At 40.4% G+C, this 20443-nt stretch overlaps 1 protein-coding gene across 4 annotated transcripts in view; it reads left to right on the forward strand.

The window, feature by feature from the left end:
- LOC133616394 (adenylate cyclase type 1-like) overlaps positions 1-20443 on the forward strand; it is a 223809-nt gene that overhangs the window by 186789 nt on the left and 16577 nt on the right. For all 4 annotated transcript variants that reach the window (XM_061975587.2, XM_072914695.1, XM_061975590.2 and 1 more), the window contains 3 exons: positions 3398-3514; positions 10504-10650; positions 18348-18446. In XM_061975587.2, the coding sequence (XP_061831571.1) occupies positions 3398-3514; positions 10504-10650; positions 18348-18446 (363 nt within the window). The remainder of the gene's footprint in view (positions 1-3397; positions 3515-10503; positions 10651-18347; positions 18447-20443) is intronic.

The raw sequence follows: 20443 nt of genomic DNA on the forward strand, positions 1-20443 counted from the left end.
TTTTGTTTATTTTTTTATTTATGTTATGTTTATAAACTCAGGGAATATGTCCCTGGACACATGAGGACTTTGAATATGACCAATGTATGATCCTGTAACTACTTGGTATCGGATTGATACCAAATTTGTGGTATCATCCAAAACTAATGTAAAGTAGACAAACAACAGAAGAAAAAAATTATTATTACATTTTAACAGAAGTGTAGATAGAACTTGTTAAAAGATAAATTAAGCTTATATTAACAGTAAATAAACAAGTAGATTAATAATTCATTTTCTACCACTTATCCTTAATAATTTTGCCAAAATAATAGAATGATAAATGACACAATATGTTACTGGATACGTCAGCAGCTAAATTAGGAGCCTTTGTTTGCTTACGTATTACTAAAAGACAAGTTGTCTTGTATGTTCACTATTTTATTTAAGGACAAACTTGCAATAAGAAACATATGTTTAATGTACCCTAAGATTTTTTGTTAAAATAAAGCCAACGATGCAATTTTTTGTGGTCCCCTTTCTTTAGAAAAGTATCGAAAAGCATCAAAATAATGTTGGTACCGGTACCAAAATATTGGTATCAGGACAACAGTAGATGTAATTAGTTCATGTCTGATCAACATTTGCTGAATATTCAATACCAATATTTTCCGACCCCTTGCATACTAGTTGGTTTCCACCCATATTTTTTGATCCATGAAAATGGAAATCATTTTTACATGTCTTTGTGGGGATGTACAGTAATGCATAAAAAATCACACATTTAATTGTGTTCTGTTTTCATCGTATGTCTGCTTAAATTTGTCATCTGTGACAGTTACAGAAAACAAGGTTATTCAGAGATAGTTCAACATGTTCTTGAAAGCCTATTATGACGGTTTGTATGTGTGCTCACATCACAGTTGTGTGGGGAATTAATGTCACTTTATTTGCACATATAGACTTTGACCAGTGTTAAAAATGAAAGAGACTGCTGCCATCTAGTGGGGGTAACACGCAATTCCATCTATGGCTGTGGCACAACAAAGCATTGTTTTTTTTACAGATAAATTTGACGTTTTTACTTGCAGGCATTTACTGTATGAGGGGGAAGTCAGAAATGTGAAGGAGGCATCACATGTACACGCTGCTCCGTCATGCACTTTTTTGCTGTGCTATACAGTAGTCCATCCATCCATTTTCTACCGCTTATTCCCTTTGGGGTCGCGGGGGGCGCTGGAGCCTATCTCAGCTACAATAGTAACATTGCTTTATTCATAGAATTTGGTTGTTCGCTACAGTATAGTCCTGATTTACCAAGATCCAAATACTACCAGCTAAACAGCATGAGCAATCGATAAAATAGTGTCTACTAGTGTTGTCCCGATACCAATAATTTGGTACTGGTACTGGCACCAAAAATATTTTGATACTTTTCAGTACTTTTCCATACTTTTTCTAGATAAAGGGGACCATGAATTGATTAACGTGGACCCCGACTTAAACAAGTTGAAAAACGTATTCGGGTGTTACCATTTAGTGGTCAATTGTACGGAATATGTACTGTACTGTGCAATCTACTAATAAAAGTCTCAATCAATCAATCAATCAAACCACAAAAAATTACGTTACTGTCTTTATTTTAACAACAAATTTTAGGGTACATTAAACATATGTTTCTTATTGCAGTTAAGTCCTTAAATAAAATAGTGAACATACAAGACAACTTGTCTTTTAGTAGTAAGTAAGCAAGCAAAACCTCTTAATTTAGTCTGCTGAATAGTCTGGGATAGTGTTGTCCCGATACCAATATTTTAGTAATGGTACCAAAATGTATTTCGATACTTTTCGGTACTTTTCTAAATAAGAAGAACCACAAAAAAATGTCATTATTGGCTTTATTTTAACTAAAAATCTTATGGTACATTAAACATATGTTTATTATTGCAATTAAAGAACAATTGTGTCCTTAAATAAAATAGTGAACATACTAGACAACTTGTCTTTTAGTAGTAAGTAAACAAACAAAGACTCCTAATTTAGTCTGTTGACATATGCAGTAACATATTGTGTCATTTATCATTCTATTTGTCAAAATTATGAGGGACAAACTGTAAAAAAATATCATTAATCTACTTGTTCATTTGTGTTAATATCTGCTTACTTTCTCTTTTAACATGTTCTATTTACACTTCTGTTACAATGTATTAATCACTTTTTCTTCTGTTTGGATACTTTGCATTAGTTTTGGATGATACCACACATTTGGGTATTAATCCGATACCAAGTAGTTACAGGATTCAAAGTCCTCATGTGTCCAGGGACATATTTTCTGAGTTTATAAACATAATATAATTTTTTTTTTAAATGAAAGAAGATGTTTTGATGCCAAATAATATCGACGTAATCATAGTAGTATCGACTAGATACGGTCATGTACTTGGTATCATTACAGTGGATGTCAGGTGTCGATCCACCAATGGCGTTTATTTACATTTTGATGCCGGTGAGCTACGGTGTGTAGTGAAGCATGTTTAGCTATTCCTTGTCCTGCAGGGATGATACTTGTAAGAAACGTACTTTATTTGTCGCCATGGAGACGAGGATTAGTGATTTAGAAGTAGCTAAAACACTGCAGACTGTGGCTGGACTTAAGCCGCTAGCTAGCTAGCTATGTCTTAAAGCACCTCTTCCTGAGGGCGTTTCAGTGTTATAACTTCACCTTTATCGTTAGTTTTTAAGTCAAAATGCGTCTGTTCTCCCTTTTCTGTCTACACACTGTGTCTGATTGTAACGGTGACTGTGCGCTGCCGACCATGCTCCTCTGCTCGTAAACCAGCAATGACACGACGTGACGACAACAGGGGTGCGGTGGGGATGTGGGACCGGTACTTTTCAGAGGTAGTATAGTACCGAATATGATTCATTTGATGGATGGATGGGTTTTTGTACTGACAAGTAAGATTTCGGTTTTATTACTATTGAGTTGAAGGAAATTGGATGAGAACCAATGCTTGAGTTCACTGAGGCAGTCTGTAAGGGAGGAAGGAGGAAGAGAAGCAGTTGGTTTGGTTGAGATGTCATCCGCATAACAGTGAAAATGTATTATAAATTTACGGAAAATATTGCCAAGGGGAAGAATGTAAATGATAAAAAGCAGGGGACCAAGAACAGAGCCCTGGGGGACACCAGAGGAAACGGGAGACGGAGGGGATTTGAATGAACGGAGTTGAACAAACTGAGTGTGGTCGGAGAGATATGATCTAAACCAGTGTGCTTGTGATGCCAATACTGTGCAATCTAAGGAGGAGGACAGTGTGGGATGATCAAAAACTTGGTCCCCATTTCAATAGATAACCAGTGTGTGTGTGTGTGTGTGTGTGTGTGCGTGTGTGTGCACGCGACTGATTCTGCTCAGGCGGAAGAGGAGAGAGATGACATGGAGAAAGTAAAACTGGACAACAAGAGGATCCTGTTCAACCTGCTCCCAGCACACGTGGCTCAACACTTCCTTATGTCAAACCCCAGGAACATGGTAAGCATCCACCGGCATGTTCAGACAGGATCAGCAGTCGGAAAATAGTTGACAACAATCAACACAAACAAAAGGTTTGCAGCACACTTGAATTCAGCAGGGACTCAAAAGTCTCTGAGTGTAACCCCAAACCCTAACTCAATCCTAACTCCCCCATATTTATTACAATTGCTGTCTTTGTACTCTCATGCGAGAGCATTTCACTCATGTGACCAGTCCCTCCTGCATTGTCCCAGGACAAGAAAAAAAAAAGAGAGGATACAAAACATTTGCAGTTGGAGGCCCCAAAATATGGAACTCTCTCCCCATGCAAATTAAAATCTGTTGAATCAGAATTTAAAACACACTTAAAAAAACAATCTGAGCTAGACTTTTTTGAGTACTTGTACTCGTATTCGCTTGTGTTTGTCACAATGTAAACAAACGCCATTGGTGGATCTACACCTAACATCCACTGTAATGATACCAAGTACAGGAGCGTATCTAGTCAATACTACTATGATATTTTTTAGCATCACAAAATCTTCTTTTGTTTATTTTTTCATTTATATTATGTTTATAAACTCAGGAAATATGTCCCTGGACACATGAGGACTTTGAATATGACCAATGTATGATCCTGTAACTACTTGGTATCGGATTGATACCCACATTTGTAGTATCATCCAAAACTAATGTAAAGTATCCAAACAACAGAAGTGTTGACAAAATAATAGAATAACAAATGACACAATATGTTACTGCATATGTCAGCACCCAAATTAGGAGCCTTTGTTTGCTTACTTACTAATAAAAGACGAGTTGTCTAGTATGTTCACTATTTAATTTAAGGATACAATTGTTCTTCAACTGCAATAAGAAGCATATGTTTAATGTACTCTAAGATTTTGTGTTAAAATGAAGCCAATAATGCAATATTTTGTGGTCCCCTTTATTAAAAAAAGTATCGAAATACATTTTGGTACCGGTACCAAAATATTGGTATCGGGACAACCCTACCACCAACGCAAACCCTAACCCCCTAACCACAGCCCAACTATAACCATAACCATTATCCTACCCTAACATAACTTAATACAGTGTTTTTCAACCTTTTTTGAGCCGAGGCACATTTATTTCATTGAAAAAATCCAAAGGCACACCACCAGCAGAAATCATTAAAATGTGGAACTCGATATTGACAATAAAAAGTCGTCGGATATGACTTCAAACCATAACTAAGCATGCATCACTATAGCTCTTGTCTCAAAGTAGGTGTACTGTCACCACCTGTCACATCACACCCTGACTTATTTGGATTTTTTTATTACGGACCTTCGATCCCTCAGGCGGTATGGCATCAAAAACCGACATCAGTGTGTAAAGGATATCACCACATGGGCTCAGGAACACTTCAGAAAACCACTGTAAGTAACTACAGTTGGTTGCTACATCTGTAAGTGCAAGTTAAAACTCTACTATGCAAAGCCAAAGCCATTTATCAACAACACCCAGAAACGCGGCCGCCTTCGCTCGGCCCGAGCTCATCTAAGATGGACTGATGCATAGAGGAAAAGTGTTCTGAGGTCTGACAAGTCCACATTTCAAATTGTTTTTGGAAACTATGGACGCCGTGTCCTCCGGACCAAAGAGGACAAGAACCATCTGGATTGTTATAGGCGCAAAGTTCAAAAGCCAGCATCTGTGATAGTATGGGGGTGTATTAGTGCCCAAGATATGGGTAACTTACACATCTGTGAAGGCACCATTAATCCTGAAAGGTACATACAGGTTTTGGAGCAACATATGTTGCCATCCAAGCAAAGTCTTTTTCATGGACGCCCCTGCTTATGTCAGCAAGACAATGCCAAGCCACGTGTTACAAAAGTGTGGCTTCATAGTAAAAGAGTGCGGGTACTAGACTGGCCTACCTGTAGTCCAGACCTGTCTCCCATTGAAAATGTGTGGCGCATTATGAAGCCTAAAATACCACAACGGAGACCCCGGACTGTTAACAACTTAAGCTGTACATTAAGCAAGAATGGGAAATAATTCCACCTGAAAAGCTTCAAAAATTGGTCTACTCAGTTCCCAAACGTTTACTGAGTGTTGTTAAAAGGAAAGGCCATGTAACACAGTGGTAAAAATGCTCCTGTGCCAACTTTTTTGCAATGTGTTGCTGCCATTAAATTCTAAGTTAATGATTATTTGCAAAAATAATTAAGTTTCTCAGTTCGAACATTAAATATCTTGTCTTTGCAGTCTATTTAATTGAATATAAGTTGAAAAGGATTTGCAAATCATGGTATTCCGTTTTTATTTACGAATTACACAACGTGCCTACTTCACTGGTTTTGGGTTTTGTACATTCACTCGTGAGAACGTTCAAGTAAAACGTTTAAAAATGTTCGTGAATGACATTCCAACAGTAAAATTGCATTAGTGTACACATTTTGGGTCTTTTCTTGAGCTAAATTCAGTTATGGAAGTGAGTAATCACCTGTGATTAATCATGATTAATCTGAATTTTAAAATCTGTTCTGATAAAAAAAAAATAAAAAAAAATTGGACATTCTTACTTATAATATATTATAATTAGGGCCGTCAAAAATAACAAGTTATCTTGAATGATTAATCACACAATTGACTTTGACCGCATATGTTCCTTTTCTTTAGATCAAACTGTTACCAGAATTTGATCAAATTAACGCCATACATACAAGTAAAACATTTTTAAAAATGCTTCTGTATGACATTCTGACAATAACATTGCATTTGTGTACACATATTTGGTCTTTTTTTGGATTGATTTAAATGACATAAACAATTTACTTAATTTACTGTAATTAATCAAAAAATATACATATTTAAAAGTGTGATTAATCTGATTTAAAAAAAATAACAGGACTACCCTCCCTCTCGGTGTCGCGGGGGGTGCTGGAGCCTATCCCAGCTGCATGCGGTCGGAAGGCGGGGTACACCCTGGACTAGTCGCCACCTCATCGCAGGGCCAACACAGATAGACAGACAACATTCACACTCACATTCACACACTGGAGCCAATTTAGTGTTGCTAATCAACCATTCTACAAAATAAAATAAAAGTTTATAAAAATACCACAGAGTAGTAAATTGCTTTGGTTCATGGCAGAGACCAGGGATTCAAGCATTTAAGAAAGAATAAATTGAAAGAATTAAATTTTTAGAAAATGCAGATGGTAAAAAAAAAAAAGCTGTGTGCCGAAGATGCCCCACTTTGGCTTAGAGCACATGTGGCTATTTAGTGCCGCCCTAGTGGCTCCCTGGAGCATTTTTAAAAAAGGATTGAAAATCAAATCAAATCAAATCAACTTCATTTATAAAGATGGAAAAAGATAGGAGGAAAAATATTTTAGATTTTTGTTTGAGAACAAACATGAGACAAACCTTCCCAATTGTTAGAAAGCCCACTGTTTAATGTTTGTGTGTATGCTTCACTGATGACAGTATGTGGTGAACATCGTTTTGTCCTACTGATTTTGGCGATTCTTGAACTCACCACTGTGATGCAACAGTTTGTTTACATGTAAAATCTTCCACTCCTTCTTTGTCTCGTTTTGTCCACCAAACTTTTTATGCTGTGCGTGAATGCACAAAGGTGCGCTTTGTTGATGTTATTGACTCGTTGGAGTGCTAATCAGGCATATTTGGTCAGTGCATGACTGCAAGCTAATCAATGCTAACATGCTATTTATGCTAGCTGTATGTACATATTGCATCATTATGCCTCATTTGTGGTTATATTTGAGCTCATTCAATATCCTTTAATATTATCCTCTTTGTATATAATTTAGTTTTGCATGTCCCATGACACATTATCTGTATGTAATATTGGCTGCATTTCAGATAGTTGTTTGTGTGCCATGTTGTTCCAGACCACAGCTAACATTACCTAGCTTGCCAAAGATTGGACTAAATCCATTAGAACAGGGGTCGGCAACCCGCGGCTCCGGAGCCGCATGCGGCTCTTTGATCACTCTGATGCGGCTCAGCTGCATATTTGCTAACCCTCCCGATTTTTCCGGGAGACTTCCGAATTTCAGTGCCTCTCTCGAAAATCTCCCGGGGCAACAATATTGAGGGCGTGCTTTTAGCGTCTGATTTTACACCATCTGCGTGCCGGCCCAGTCACATGTTGTATTCAGGCTCTGCCCTTCACACGCAAATGACTGCAAGCATACTTGGTCAACAGCCATACAGTTCACACTGAGGGTGGCCGTATAAAACAACTTTAACACTGTTACAAATATGCGCCACACTGTGAACCCACACCGAACAAGAATGACAAACACATTTCTGGAGAACAGCCGCACCGTAACACAACATAAACACAACAGAACAAATGCCCAGAACCCCTTGCAGCGCTAACTCTTCCGGGCTACATTATACACCTCCGCTACCACCAAACCCCGCCCACCTCAACCGACGCACGGAGGGGGGAGGGGGGGTTGATGTGTGGGGAGGTTGGGGGGGGGGGCGGGGTTTGGTGGTAGCGGTGTTGTATAATGTAGCCCCTGAAGAGTTAGTACTGCATGGGATTCTGGGTATTTGTTCTGTTGTGTTTATGTTGTGTTACGGTGCGGATGTTCTCTAGAAATGTGTTTGTCATTCTTGTTTGGTGTGGGTTCACAGTGTGGCGCATATTAGTAAGTGTTAAAGTTGTTTTATACGGCCACCCACAGTGTGACCTGTATGGCTGTTGACTAAGTATGCATTGCCGTCACCTATGTGTGTCTTCAGAAGCCGCATATAACATGTAACTGGGCTGGCAGGCTATTTATACAGCCTGTAGAGGGCGCTAAAGACAGTGCCATCACGGCACGCCCTTATTATTGTTGTTTGGGTGAAAATCAGCAGACATTCAAGAGAATTGTTGCCCTGAATTTCGGGAGTCACCCGGAAAAATTGGGAGGGTTGGCAAGTATGACGCTGTCAAGCGCCATTCAAATAGAACTCGCGAAATAACGTCTCGCAGGCCGCATGTCTGTTTTATACATAGTACAAAGCAAAAAAAAAACTGAATGCAGTGTTATTTCATTTTAAATTTCAAAAGAGTTTTGTGGCTCCCATTGTTTTCTTGAATTTGTGAAACGGGTCAAAATGGTTCTTTGAGTGGTAAAGGTTGCCGACCCCTGTTATAGAAGAACCCGTTTCCTTTAACTTGGACACACACATCTATACCTTTGGTCTTTAAAAGACAGTCATTTCCAGGAGTTATCTCACCTTCTGAGTAGCCTCTGATTTACTAATGGTTTCTAATGTTGTAAAAATGTGTAGAATAAATATTACATTTCAACATTTCTGTCAACGAAGATTTGCTTCAGCCTGTGACACATAGTTATTTTGATAGTAGGCTATTATAGCTAATATAGACACTTATATCATATGTTGCCTTCATTATAACACTTATAGAAGACTTTTAAAGTCATTGTGATATTAGGCTATTATATCAGTGACGTGCGATGAGGTTCATGACTGGTGAGGCACTGACTTCATCACAGTCAGATTTACAAACATATGAACCCTAAAGAGTATCTTATTCACCATTTGATTGGCAGCAGTTAACGGGTTATGTTTAAAAGCTCATACCAGCATTCTTCCCTGCTTGGCACTCAGCATCAAGGGTTGGAATTGGGGGTTAAATCACCAAAAATTATTCCCGGGCGCGGCGCCGCTGCTGCCCACTGCTCCCCTCACCTCCCAGGGGGTGATCAAGGGGATGGGTCAAATGCAGAGGACACATTTCACCACACCTAGTGTGTGTGTGTGACAATCATTGGTACTTTAACTTAACTTTAACTTTACACATACAAACTGTAGCACACAAAAAAGCACATTTAATAAAAAAAACGTTATTATGGTCTTACCTTTACTTATAAGTGCGGGAACAGTGGTGTTGGTGTTGGAGGAGTTGTGAATGAATGAAATATGAAATCCGTGCTGCAGTCTGCAGGTGTACCTAATGTTGTGTCCCTGCAGTCGTTCACGGCTCCTCCGGCGCGAGCAATGTTGTTTTTGAACTTTTTGGCTTCTTGTTAAGTGACTTTTTTTGGGTGGATTCGGTCTTGCACGTGGAGGGTTCGGGTGTGGGCTTTGGTTGGTGTGGCGCTCCCGTCGGGGGGTGCAGTCTGCGGCGAAGGTGCCTTAACCGGCACCAGGAGGCGGGGTTACGCGAGCCTCAGCCAGTGCGTCTTCGCAGCAGTTTTATGATCGCTCAGCACAAGAAATACTTTACACACATACAGTTGTTGACAAAATACACTGTACATTATATACCTCAGCTAACTAAACTATGGAAATGTATAATATAATTCATATAGCAAAACGGTGTCACTGCACAGCAGGCCAGCAGTTAGCCGAGTCCGCAATCCATGGTGAGGCACAAATGAGTGACGTGCCTCAACTGGCTGCTGATCACCGCACCGTCTCTTCTCAGTATTTAAACGGCAAATGTGAAAATTCAGCGATTTTGAATAAAAATAATCTAAAACTGGTGAAGTTAAATGGAAAATAACTTTATAGTATAATCACTGGATACATATAACAATTTAATTTTTTTTTTTTTTCTTTTTACATTTTTTTTCTTTCCATGATGATGACTGCACGTCACTGTATTATAGCTAATATAGACACTTATGTCATGTGTTGCCTTCATTATAAGACTTATATACGGCTTTTCATTTTTAGGGGGCTCTAGACAGTTTTGCTCTTTTGTATTTTTGGTCCAATGTGGCTCTTTCAACATTTTTGGTTGCCGACCCCCGGCTTAGAGTATATATCAGTACAGTATCACTTTTTACATTGTCACTTTTCACTTAAAAAAAACAACTTCATACATTTTTCCTTCAAATAAAATGTAATGATACATTTTAATAAACTTTGAATTGTGTTGCCATGCTTTTAGACCATTTTTGGATGTCAAGCCATGAAACCAACGCAAACAATATTCTCTGAATCTCTGTCCCCACCAGGACTTGTACTACCAGTCCTACGCTCAGGTTGGAGTACTGTTTGCTTCAATCGCTAACTTCAATGACTTCTACATTGAGTTGGATGGAAACAACATGGGAGTTGAGTGTCTCCGGCTGCTCAATGAGATCATAGCTGACTTTGATGAGGTAAACGCCTTGGTTATTATCTGGATTTAGACTTAGACTTAGACTTCAACAAACTTTATTGATCCACAAGGGAAATTGTTCCACACAGTAGCTCATTTTAGTGGAGGCCCTTAAAGGTATTTTCGTTCACTTTTGTCTAAAAGCGCCAAATTTGGCACAGGTGTAGCTCAGGGCATACTTAAATGATTTGGCTAGGGCGCCCGCACCGGTGACCTTTGGGGTCGCCACAGCGGCTGATCCAATATGGCCACCACCTGAACACGCTTTTGCCTCTACATTTGAACCAGATGAGCTACAAATCCAAACTTGGTGTCTATTTCATATTTTTTGACAATTAGAAATATGATGGAAAAATCATCTTTATGATTGGGTGTGTCTGGACACCTAATTTAACCTAACCATATTTACAAGATGGCGGCTATATAAAAATTAGGTGTGCCATAACTTTTGATACTTTTGGCAAACTATTTTAGGTTTTCTGAGCATCAGAAACATACTGGAATGATCAGCATACTTGCCAACCCTCCCGAATTTTCGGGAAGACTCCCGAAATCCAGCGCCTCACCCGAAAACCTCCCGGGACAAATATTCTCCCGAAAATCTCCCGATTTTCAGCCGGAGCTGGAGGCCACCCCCCCCCCCCAGCTCCATGCGGAGCCTTTTTCCAACAGGGTGAACTAAATCATCCAGACTAGGGATACATTGTATTATTATGTTTATCTTACCTAAAAATAAATATATTTATTAATTACAAAAATAAAAAATAAATACATGTTTACTATATTTTGCTAAAAACATCAAAATTAATTGTATTTTTATTTGTATTTTTTCTGACTCCTTATTACATCCAGCCATATAATTATACATTAAAATAAACATATTTGAAATAATTAATTTTAAATTATCATAATAATTCATTTAAAATGACCATATTTAATTATTAAAATAATTGCTTGTTTATCAACAACTTTGGCATTTTATTCATTACATTTTGAAGCTCTCAGAAGCCAAGTTATGTTATATTCCTTAAGATTTATTTATGCAAGTTTGAAGTATCAATTATCTAAACACAGTTTTGTTTGCATATTTTCAGGATGTATATATATATATATATATATATATATATATATATATAGCTAGAATTCACTGAAAGTCAAGTCTTTATTTTATTTATATATATATATGTATGAAATACTTGACTTGGTGAATTCTAGCTGTCAATATACTCCTCCCCTCTTAACCACGCCCCCCACCTCCCGAAATCTGAGGTCTCAAGGTTGGCAAGTATGATGATCAGATTTATGATCATTTATATATTAGAGCACTTTGATTTCCATATTAACAACATAGCCATTATCTACCAAAATGTATTGCACATATATTTCAACACAGATAGAATGTAAAGCTACAGATATATTTCATTGTAACATTAGTAAAAGTAGAAAAAGTCAGTGTTATCCCCCGTCCCCCCTGTAATATAGGTTTCGGTTTCAACAGAAACAGAAACCTAAAAGTAGAGAAAGTCAGTCCCGCCCCCTGTAATATAGGTTTCTGTTTCAACAGAAACAGAAACATATCTTACAGAGAAGGCTCCGACACTGTTATCCACACAGTGTGATAATAGTTTGGTCCCTCGACAGGTTACTGTTGTGTCTCCTGACTTCTCCTGATGTGAAAATCATACAGAAGAGCTTATCTATGTACAGTCATTCTACTGCCTAATCTAACACTGTGAAAATCATCAACTTTATTTTCATGTAATGCATTTTTCAGTGTAGCTATTATCAAACAATATGGCCTCCACATCATCTGATAGTAATAGTAGCAGCAGCAGCATCAATTGGGACTTATGTTGTCTCTGCCAATTACAGTCTGATGACCCCTTACAAACACCCAAAAGCGAAGGACTTTTGTCGCTAGAAAAGAATCTGAAAGATTTCATTGAAATTGCGAATGCTATACCTTCATGTATAAATGTCACAATTGATCATGAATGATGGTTCAGGTATCGCATCAACACTTGTATTAATTAAATAAGGTCAAATACCACAAACGCTGCAGAAGCTACTTTAGTAGTTCTCGTGTTAAAAGGGCTCGAAAGCATGAGGATCATCTCATCAAGTCATCTCCAGAACCAGTGGTATTCATTGTGTGATATGTGAAGGGGAGGATACGAAAGACCCTGCATCTCCTATTCCAAAGCGTAATTGGAACAGTGAGTTCCTGAAAAATGAAGATAATAAGAAATAACTGTTTGGACTTGTAAGTGTCGAGCTCACGAAGGATGACATGCAGGGTAAACTACTGCTGTGTACGAATAATGATGATGTTCTCTGCAACAGGCCTGGTTTCGATTTGTCTACACTTAAAGGCCTACTGAAACCCACTACTACCGACCACGCAGTCTGATAGTTTGTATATCAATGATGAAATCTTAACATTGCAACACATGCCAATACGGCCGGGTTAGTTTACTAAAGTGCAATTTTAAATTTTGCGCCAATATCCTGCTGAAAACGTCTCGGTATGATGACGCCTGCGCGTGACGTCACGGATTGTAGCGGACATTTTGGAACAGCATGGTGGCCAGCTATTAAGTCGTCTGTTTTCATCGCAGAATTCCGCAGTATTCTGGACATCTGTGTTGGTGAATCTTTTGCAATTTGTTCAATGAACAATGGAGACAGCAAAGAAGAAATCTGTAGGTGGGAAGCGGTGTATTGCGGCAGGTGTTGTGCCGGATAACGCACCCCCGCCGTAGAATGCACCCTTTGACTGTTGTGCCGGATAACACAGCCGGTGTTTTATTGTTTACATTCCCGGAAGATGACAGTCAAGCTTTACCATTGGCCTGTGGAGAACTGGGACAACAGAGACTCTTCCCAGGAGGACTTTGAGTTGGATGCGCAGACGTGGTACCGTGAGTACACATGCAGCTGCGGCTTCCAAACATTTGATTGCTTGCCCGTACGTGCGTGCCGCTATGTGCATGTCACGTACGTAGCTTTGGGGACTTTGGGGAAATATATGTGCTGTATGAACTTTGGGGAGGTGAACGGTACTTTGGGCTGTGGGATTGAGTGTGTTGTGCAGGTGTTTGAGTTGTATTGGCGGGTTATATGGACGGGAGGGGGGAGGTGTTTGTTATGCGGGAATAATTTGTGGCATATTAAATATAAGCCTGGTTGTGTTGTGGCTAATAGAGTATATATATGTCTTGTGTTTATTTACTGTTTTAGTCATTCCCAGCTGAATATCAGGTCCCACCCGCCTCTCACAGCATCTTCCCTATCTGAATCGCTCCCACTGCCCTCTAGTCCTTCACTCTCAATTTCCTCATCCACGAATCTTTCATCCTCGCTCAAATTAATTGGGAAATCGTCGCTTTCTCTGTCCGAATCGCTCTCGCTGCTGCTGGCCATGATTGTAAACAATGTGCAGATGTGAGGAGCTCCACAACCTGTGACGTCACGCTACTCGTCTGCTACTTCCGGTACAGGCAAGGCTTTTTTATCAGCGAACAAAACTTGCGAACTTTATCGTCGATGTTCTCTACTAAATCCTTTCAACAAAAATATGGCAATATCGCGAAATGATCAAGTATGACACATAGAATGGACCTGCTATCCCCGTTTAAATAAGAAAATCGCATTTCAGTAGGCCTTTAAGCCTTGTAACCATCCTGAAGCAGACACGAGGATGGTTCTGCACTTGGCCCGTGCTGGGGCCAATGGCCATAAAAAGGCTTCTGTCCGTACGGTTGACAGTGATGTTGTCATTCTTGCAATCCACTTTTTTGATGCATTAAAGATCACAGATCTTTGAATTGGCTTTGGCTGTGGAAAAAGCTACCGAGACATTCCTGTCCATGAAATCCGCAATGCAATAGGTCCTCAGAAGTCACTGGCATTGCCTCTCTTCCATGCTCTGACAGGATGTGATACTACATCAGCCTTCCTTGGCCATGGGGAAAAGAGTATATGGGCAGCTTGGGAGGCAACACCAGATCTCACAGACACCTTGGTTGCCCTCACCTTGGAGCCTGAGAAGATCAACTCTGATCCTGTTCATATGCAACGTCTGGAGCGTATGGTTGTCATCATGTACAGGCTGCAGTAGTGTAGATGACTGAGCATGTAAAAAGGCCACTGCTGCAGGCCAGTTTTTATTGGAGTCAGGCAACCTCCGTCAAACTGAATATTCCCAATTTTGGAATGTGGGGATGGAACAGCTCGACAACAAAGACTTGGGAACCATACTGGACCCATCTGCCAGATGCCAGTTCAGCCTGTGCCATCCTTCTTTGCTGCGGGTGCAAGAAGTCTTGCAGCGGGCGCTGCAAGGGCTTTAAATCTGGGGTCTGTTGTACCTCATTGTGTGGATGTGAGGGTGCATGCACCAACAATGAGGGTCCAGCACACTAACCTGGACGCGCACACTTGGTGCAGCTTTTGTCAAGTAATTGGGGAGGAAAAACAACAACCCCACCCCCCAAAAAAAAAAAAAAATTTTAAATAATAACAAAAAATAAAACAGGGAGAGAAGAAGACAGCCTCCACGTGGCCTCCCCCGAAAGTAGCCAAAGAGTAGCTGCCCTTTAAGCGAAACCAATGTCTTCAAAATGTCACAACCACAGACAGCCCCCCTCACCTCCCCCCGACATTTCATATAAACATTAGAAAGGAATCGTGCATGTTGCACCAGGTTTTACTTATAACAATGCCCAAGTTACGTCCAATGTCTTCAGAATAGCAAAACGCCACTTGGAAATATGCAAATTAGGGGTCTAGACACACCCAAAAATAAAAATGAGCATTCCAACACATTTCTAATTGTCAAAACACATGAAATGGACACCAAGTTTACGTTTGTAGCTCATCTGTTTCAAATGTTAGAGACAAAAGCTATTACAAGTGGTGGTCATATTTGATTGGCCGCTGTGGCGACCCTAAAGGTCATCGGCGCGGGCGCCCTAGCTAAATCATTTAAGTATGCCTTGAGCTACACCTGTGCCAAATTTGGCGCTTTTAGACAAAAGTGAACGAAAATACCCCTAAGGGCCTCCACTATAATGCATTTGATGACATTTAGAGTTGTGCTCATACATCTTAAATATTGATTAACTACTCTTAACTTTTTGTCTTAACGGGTAGATTTTTGCTCTTTTTTTGGCTCTAACGTTGGTTTTGCTACGACGAATGGAATAATTTTTTTCATGTTCGATTTTAATATTTTTTATTGAAAATTGTTTCATGTATGATTGATAGTCGAATGCAGCTGGGTATGCTCTAGTCACCTACGCAATCCGAGAGGGACAAGCGGTAGAAAGTTTGATGGATGGAAGGATACTCTGAGATATAATTTTAGCACAGATAAGTACCGCCAGGATAAAAAGTCCTCAGGAAGTTAAGAGTGTGTAAAACATTTTCGGATATATAATTTTTCTACTTTTTTTTGCTCAATTCAAATCTTAATCAGGTCTTTCCGGCATCCTCCCCCACCATCGCAGCCAACTCACCACCAGGTGGTGATCGGTAGAAAGCTCCGCCCCTCTCTTCACCCGAGTGTCCAAAACATGAGGCCGCAAATCCGATGACACAACTACAAAGTCGATCATGGAACTGCGGCCTAGGGTGTCCTTGTGCCAAGTGCACATATGGACACCCTTATGTTTGAACATGGTGTTCATTATGGACAATCTGTGACGGGCACAAAAGTCTAATAACAAAACACCACTCAGGTTCAGATCCGGACGGCCATTCCTCCCAATCACACCTCTCCAGGTTTCACTGTCGTTGCCAATATGAGCGTTGAAGTCCCCCAGTAGAACGAGGGAATCGCCCGGGGGAGCACTCTCAAGTACTCCCTCGAGTGTTCCTTAAGGCTCTGGATGCTGTGGGGCTGTCTTGGTTGACAAGACTCGCGTGGACATCGGGGGCGGTACCTCTGGATTGGCAGACCGGGGTGGTGGTTCCTCTCTTTAAGAAGGGGAACTGGAGGGTGTTCTAACTATCGTGGGATCACACTCCTCAGCCTTCCCGGTAAGGTCTATTCAGGTGTACTGGAGAGGAGGCTACGCCGGATAGTCGAACCTCGGATTCAGGAAGAACAGTGTGGTTTTCGTCCTGGTCGTGGAACTGTGGACCAGCTCTATACTGCTTTGGAGTTTGCCCAACCAGTCTACATGTGCTTTGTGGACTTGGAGAAGGCATTCGACCGTGTCCCTCGGGAAGTCCTGTGGGGAGTGCTTAGAGAGTATGGGGTATCGGATTGTCTGATTGTGGTGGTCCGCTCCCTGTATGATCAGTGTCAGAGCTTGGTCCGCATTGCCGGCAGTAAGTCGGACACGTTTCCAGTGAGGGTTGGACTCCGCTAAGACTGCCCTTTGTCACCGATTCTGTTCATAACTTTTATGGACAGAATTTCTAGGCGCAGTCAAGGCGTTGAGGGGATCCGGTATGGTGGTTGCAGGATTAGGTCTCTGCTTTTTGCAGATGATGTGGTCCTGATGGCTTCATCTGGCCATGATCTTCAGCTCTCACTGGATCGGTTCGCAGCTGAGTGTGAAGCGACTGGGATATGAGAATCAGCACCTCCAAGTCCGAGTCCATGGTTCTCGCCCGGAAAAGGGTGGAGTGCCATCTTCGGCTTGCGGAGGAGACCCTGCCCCAAGTGGAGGAGTTCAAGTACCTCGGAGTCTTGTTCACAAGTGAGGGAAGAGTGGATCGTGAGATCGACAGGCGGATCGGTACGGCGTCTTCAGTAATGCGTACGCTGTATCTATCCGTTGTGGTGAAGAAGGAGCTGAGCCGGAAGGCAAAGCTCTCAATTTACCGGTCGATCGACGTTCCCATCCTCACCTTTGGTCATGAGCTTTGGGTTATGACCGAAAGGACAAGATCATGGGTATAAGCGGCCGAAATGAGTTTCCTCCGCCGGGTGGCGGGGCTCTCCCTTAGAGACAGGGTGAGAAGCTCTGCCATCCGGGGGGAGCTCAAAGTAAAGCCGCTGCTCCTCCACATCGAGAGGAGCCAGATGAGGTGGTTCGGGTACCTGGTCAGGATGCCACCCGAACGCCTCCCTATGGAAGTGTTTAGGGCACGTCCGACCGGCAGGAGGCCACGGGGAAGACCCAGGACACATTGGGAAGACTATGTCTCCCGGGTGGCCTGGGAACGCCTCGGGATTCCCCGGGAAGTGCTGGACGAAGTGGCTGGGCAGAGGGAAGTCTGGGCTTCCCTGCTTAGGCTGCTGCCCCCGCGACCCGATTACTAATAAAACTAATGTTGATGCTCTGTGAATGTTTCCAATTTCAGGGTTTCATTTTGGGAAAAAAAATAGGACGATTTTTACTGTTTGGTAATAAATGGGACACATGTGTGATGTTTTTTTTATACATTCTTAACTCCCTACGGACTTGTTTGTCCTGGCGGCACTTCACTATAACTTGCTGATGTTTAAGGACACATTGTCATCATTCATTTTAAAAGTGTCCCTTGATTAAAAAAGATCAAATTGAAACAAAGTTTGAATATGGGCCTGACGGAACAATGCACTTTATTTGATCCAAAATAATGTATTTAAACTGCCAATAGACACTAGAACATATAACAGCTTCAGCGTTGGACAACATGGTTTTAATATGCAAAAGTATTTTGTTTTCTTTGTGCTTTACCCCATTGTGTCTTTCTTTCTAGCTGATGGACAAAGAGTGCTACAGGGATATTGAGAAAATCAAGACTATTGGCAGTACATACATGGCGGCAGTAGGGCTCGTACCAACAACTGGCTCGAAGGTACAGACAAACATGAACATTGTACTGTATAAAAATCTGTATGTGCTCGTAAAAATTGCTCAAAAGGCACTTTGGTGGGACAGTTTAATCCACAAAACTGCTGTCTGGAATTAGTGGGCTCTACAGCATCAGTATTATACTCTGTATTCACTAAAACATTGCTTAACTTCTCTAAATGCTGTAATTATTTTGTTTGAAATGCTTAAAAGAAGTCAAAACCAATCATTGCCATCCATTGCTATATATGCAGTTTGGAGGGACTGTATGCCAATGTTTGCCAGAACATACCATGCCGGTACCAAAATGTATTTCGGTACTTTTCTAAATAAAGGGGACCACAAAAAATAGCATTATTGGCTTTTTTTTTGACAAAAAATCTTACAGTACATTAAACATATGTTTCTTATTGCAAGTGTGTCCTTAAAAAAAATAGTGAACATACAAGACAACTTGTTTTTTAGAAGTAAGTAAGCAAACAAAGGCTCCTAATTTAGTCTGCTGACGTATGCAGTAACATATTGTGTCATTTTCCATTCTACTATTATGTCAAAATTATTAAAGACAAGTGGTCGAAAATGAATTATTAATCCACTTGTTCATTTACTGTTAATATCTGCTTACTTTCTCTTTTAACATGTTCTATCTACACTTATGTTAAAGTGTAATAATCACGTATTCTTCTCTTGTTTGGATGCTTTACATTAGTTTTGGATGATACCACAAATGTGGGTATCAATCCGATACCAAGTAGTTACAGGATCATACATTGGTCATATGTTAAGTCCTCATGTGTCCAGGGTCGTATTTCCTGAGTTTATAAACATAATATAGATAAAACTAATTTGTAAAAAAGATTTTGTGATGCTAAAATATGTCGATGTAATCACAGTAGCATCGACTATATACGCTCCTGTACTTGGTATCATTACAGTGGATGTTAGGTGTAGCTCCGCCAATAGCAATTGTTCACATTTTGACGCCGGTGAGCTACGGTGTGTAGTGAAGCATGTTTACCTATTCCTTGTCCTGCAGGGATGATACTTGTAAGAAACATACTTTATTTGTCGCCATGGAGGCGAGGATTAGTATTTAAAAGTAGCTACAACACTGCAGACTGCGGATGAACTTTAGCCACTCGCTAGCTAGCCAGCCATGTCTTAAATCACCTCTTCTTGAGGGTGTTTCAGTGTTATAACTTCACCTTTATCTTTAGTTTTTAAGCCAAAATGCGTCCGTTCTCCCTTTTCTGTCTACACACTGTGTCTGCTTGTAAGTACTCCGTGATTGTGCGCTGACGAACATGCTTGTCTGCTCGTAAAACCGGCAATGTCACAACTTGACGATGACGGGGCTGGGGGGTTGGACCGGTACTTTTTAGAGGCGGTATAGTCCCGAATATGAATCATTAGTATCGTGGTACTATACTGATACCGGTATACCCTACAACTCTACTATATATACTCTTGTACTCCTGTATTGATTATATTCCTATATACAGTATATCCCTTCTGTTCGAGTTGTATCCATCCATTCATCCATAGATGAATGGATGGATGGACAGTCCATGGTTTAAAAGACGACGGACATAATTGCATAGAAAGAAAAACAGTGATAGGGAATGGCAACGCTCACAAGAACAACAACTGGCTTTAGGCCCTTTTAAACTAAACCCTCTGACAGTTTTTCCCAACAGTCTGAATTTGTCTAAGTGCTAATGACACGGACAATTAGGATTTTGAACACTCTGAAGAAAAAATGCTCTTGCCTCCATTTCTTCTCAGAAACATGTGCCTTCAAAATAGTTATCTTGGAAGTATCAACTGGAAAACACTATCAGGCCTTGAATAGTCCAAATTAGAGATGGCCGATAAATGCGTTAAAATGTAATATCGGAAATTATTGGTATCGGTTTTTTTATTATCGGTATCGTTTTTTTTTTGGTTTTTTATTTTTTATTAAATCAACAAAAAAAACACAAGATACTCTTAAAATTAGTG

The sequence above is a fragment of the Nerophis lumbriciformis genome, linkage group LG14 (genome assembly GCF_033978685.3).
Source record: "Nerophis lumbriciformis linkage group LG14, RoL_Nlum_v2.1, whole genome shotgun sequence".
Taxonomy (NCBI): domain Eukaryota; kingdom Metazoa; phylum Chordata; class Actinopteri; order Syngnathiformes; family Syngnathidae; genus Nerophis; species Nerophis lumbriciformis.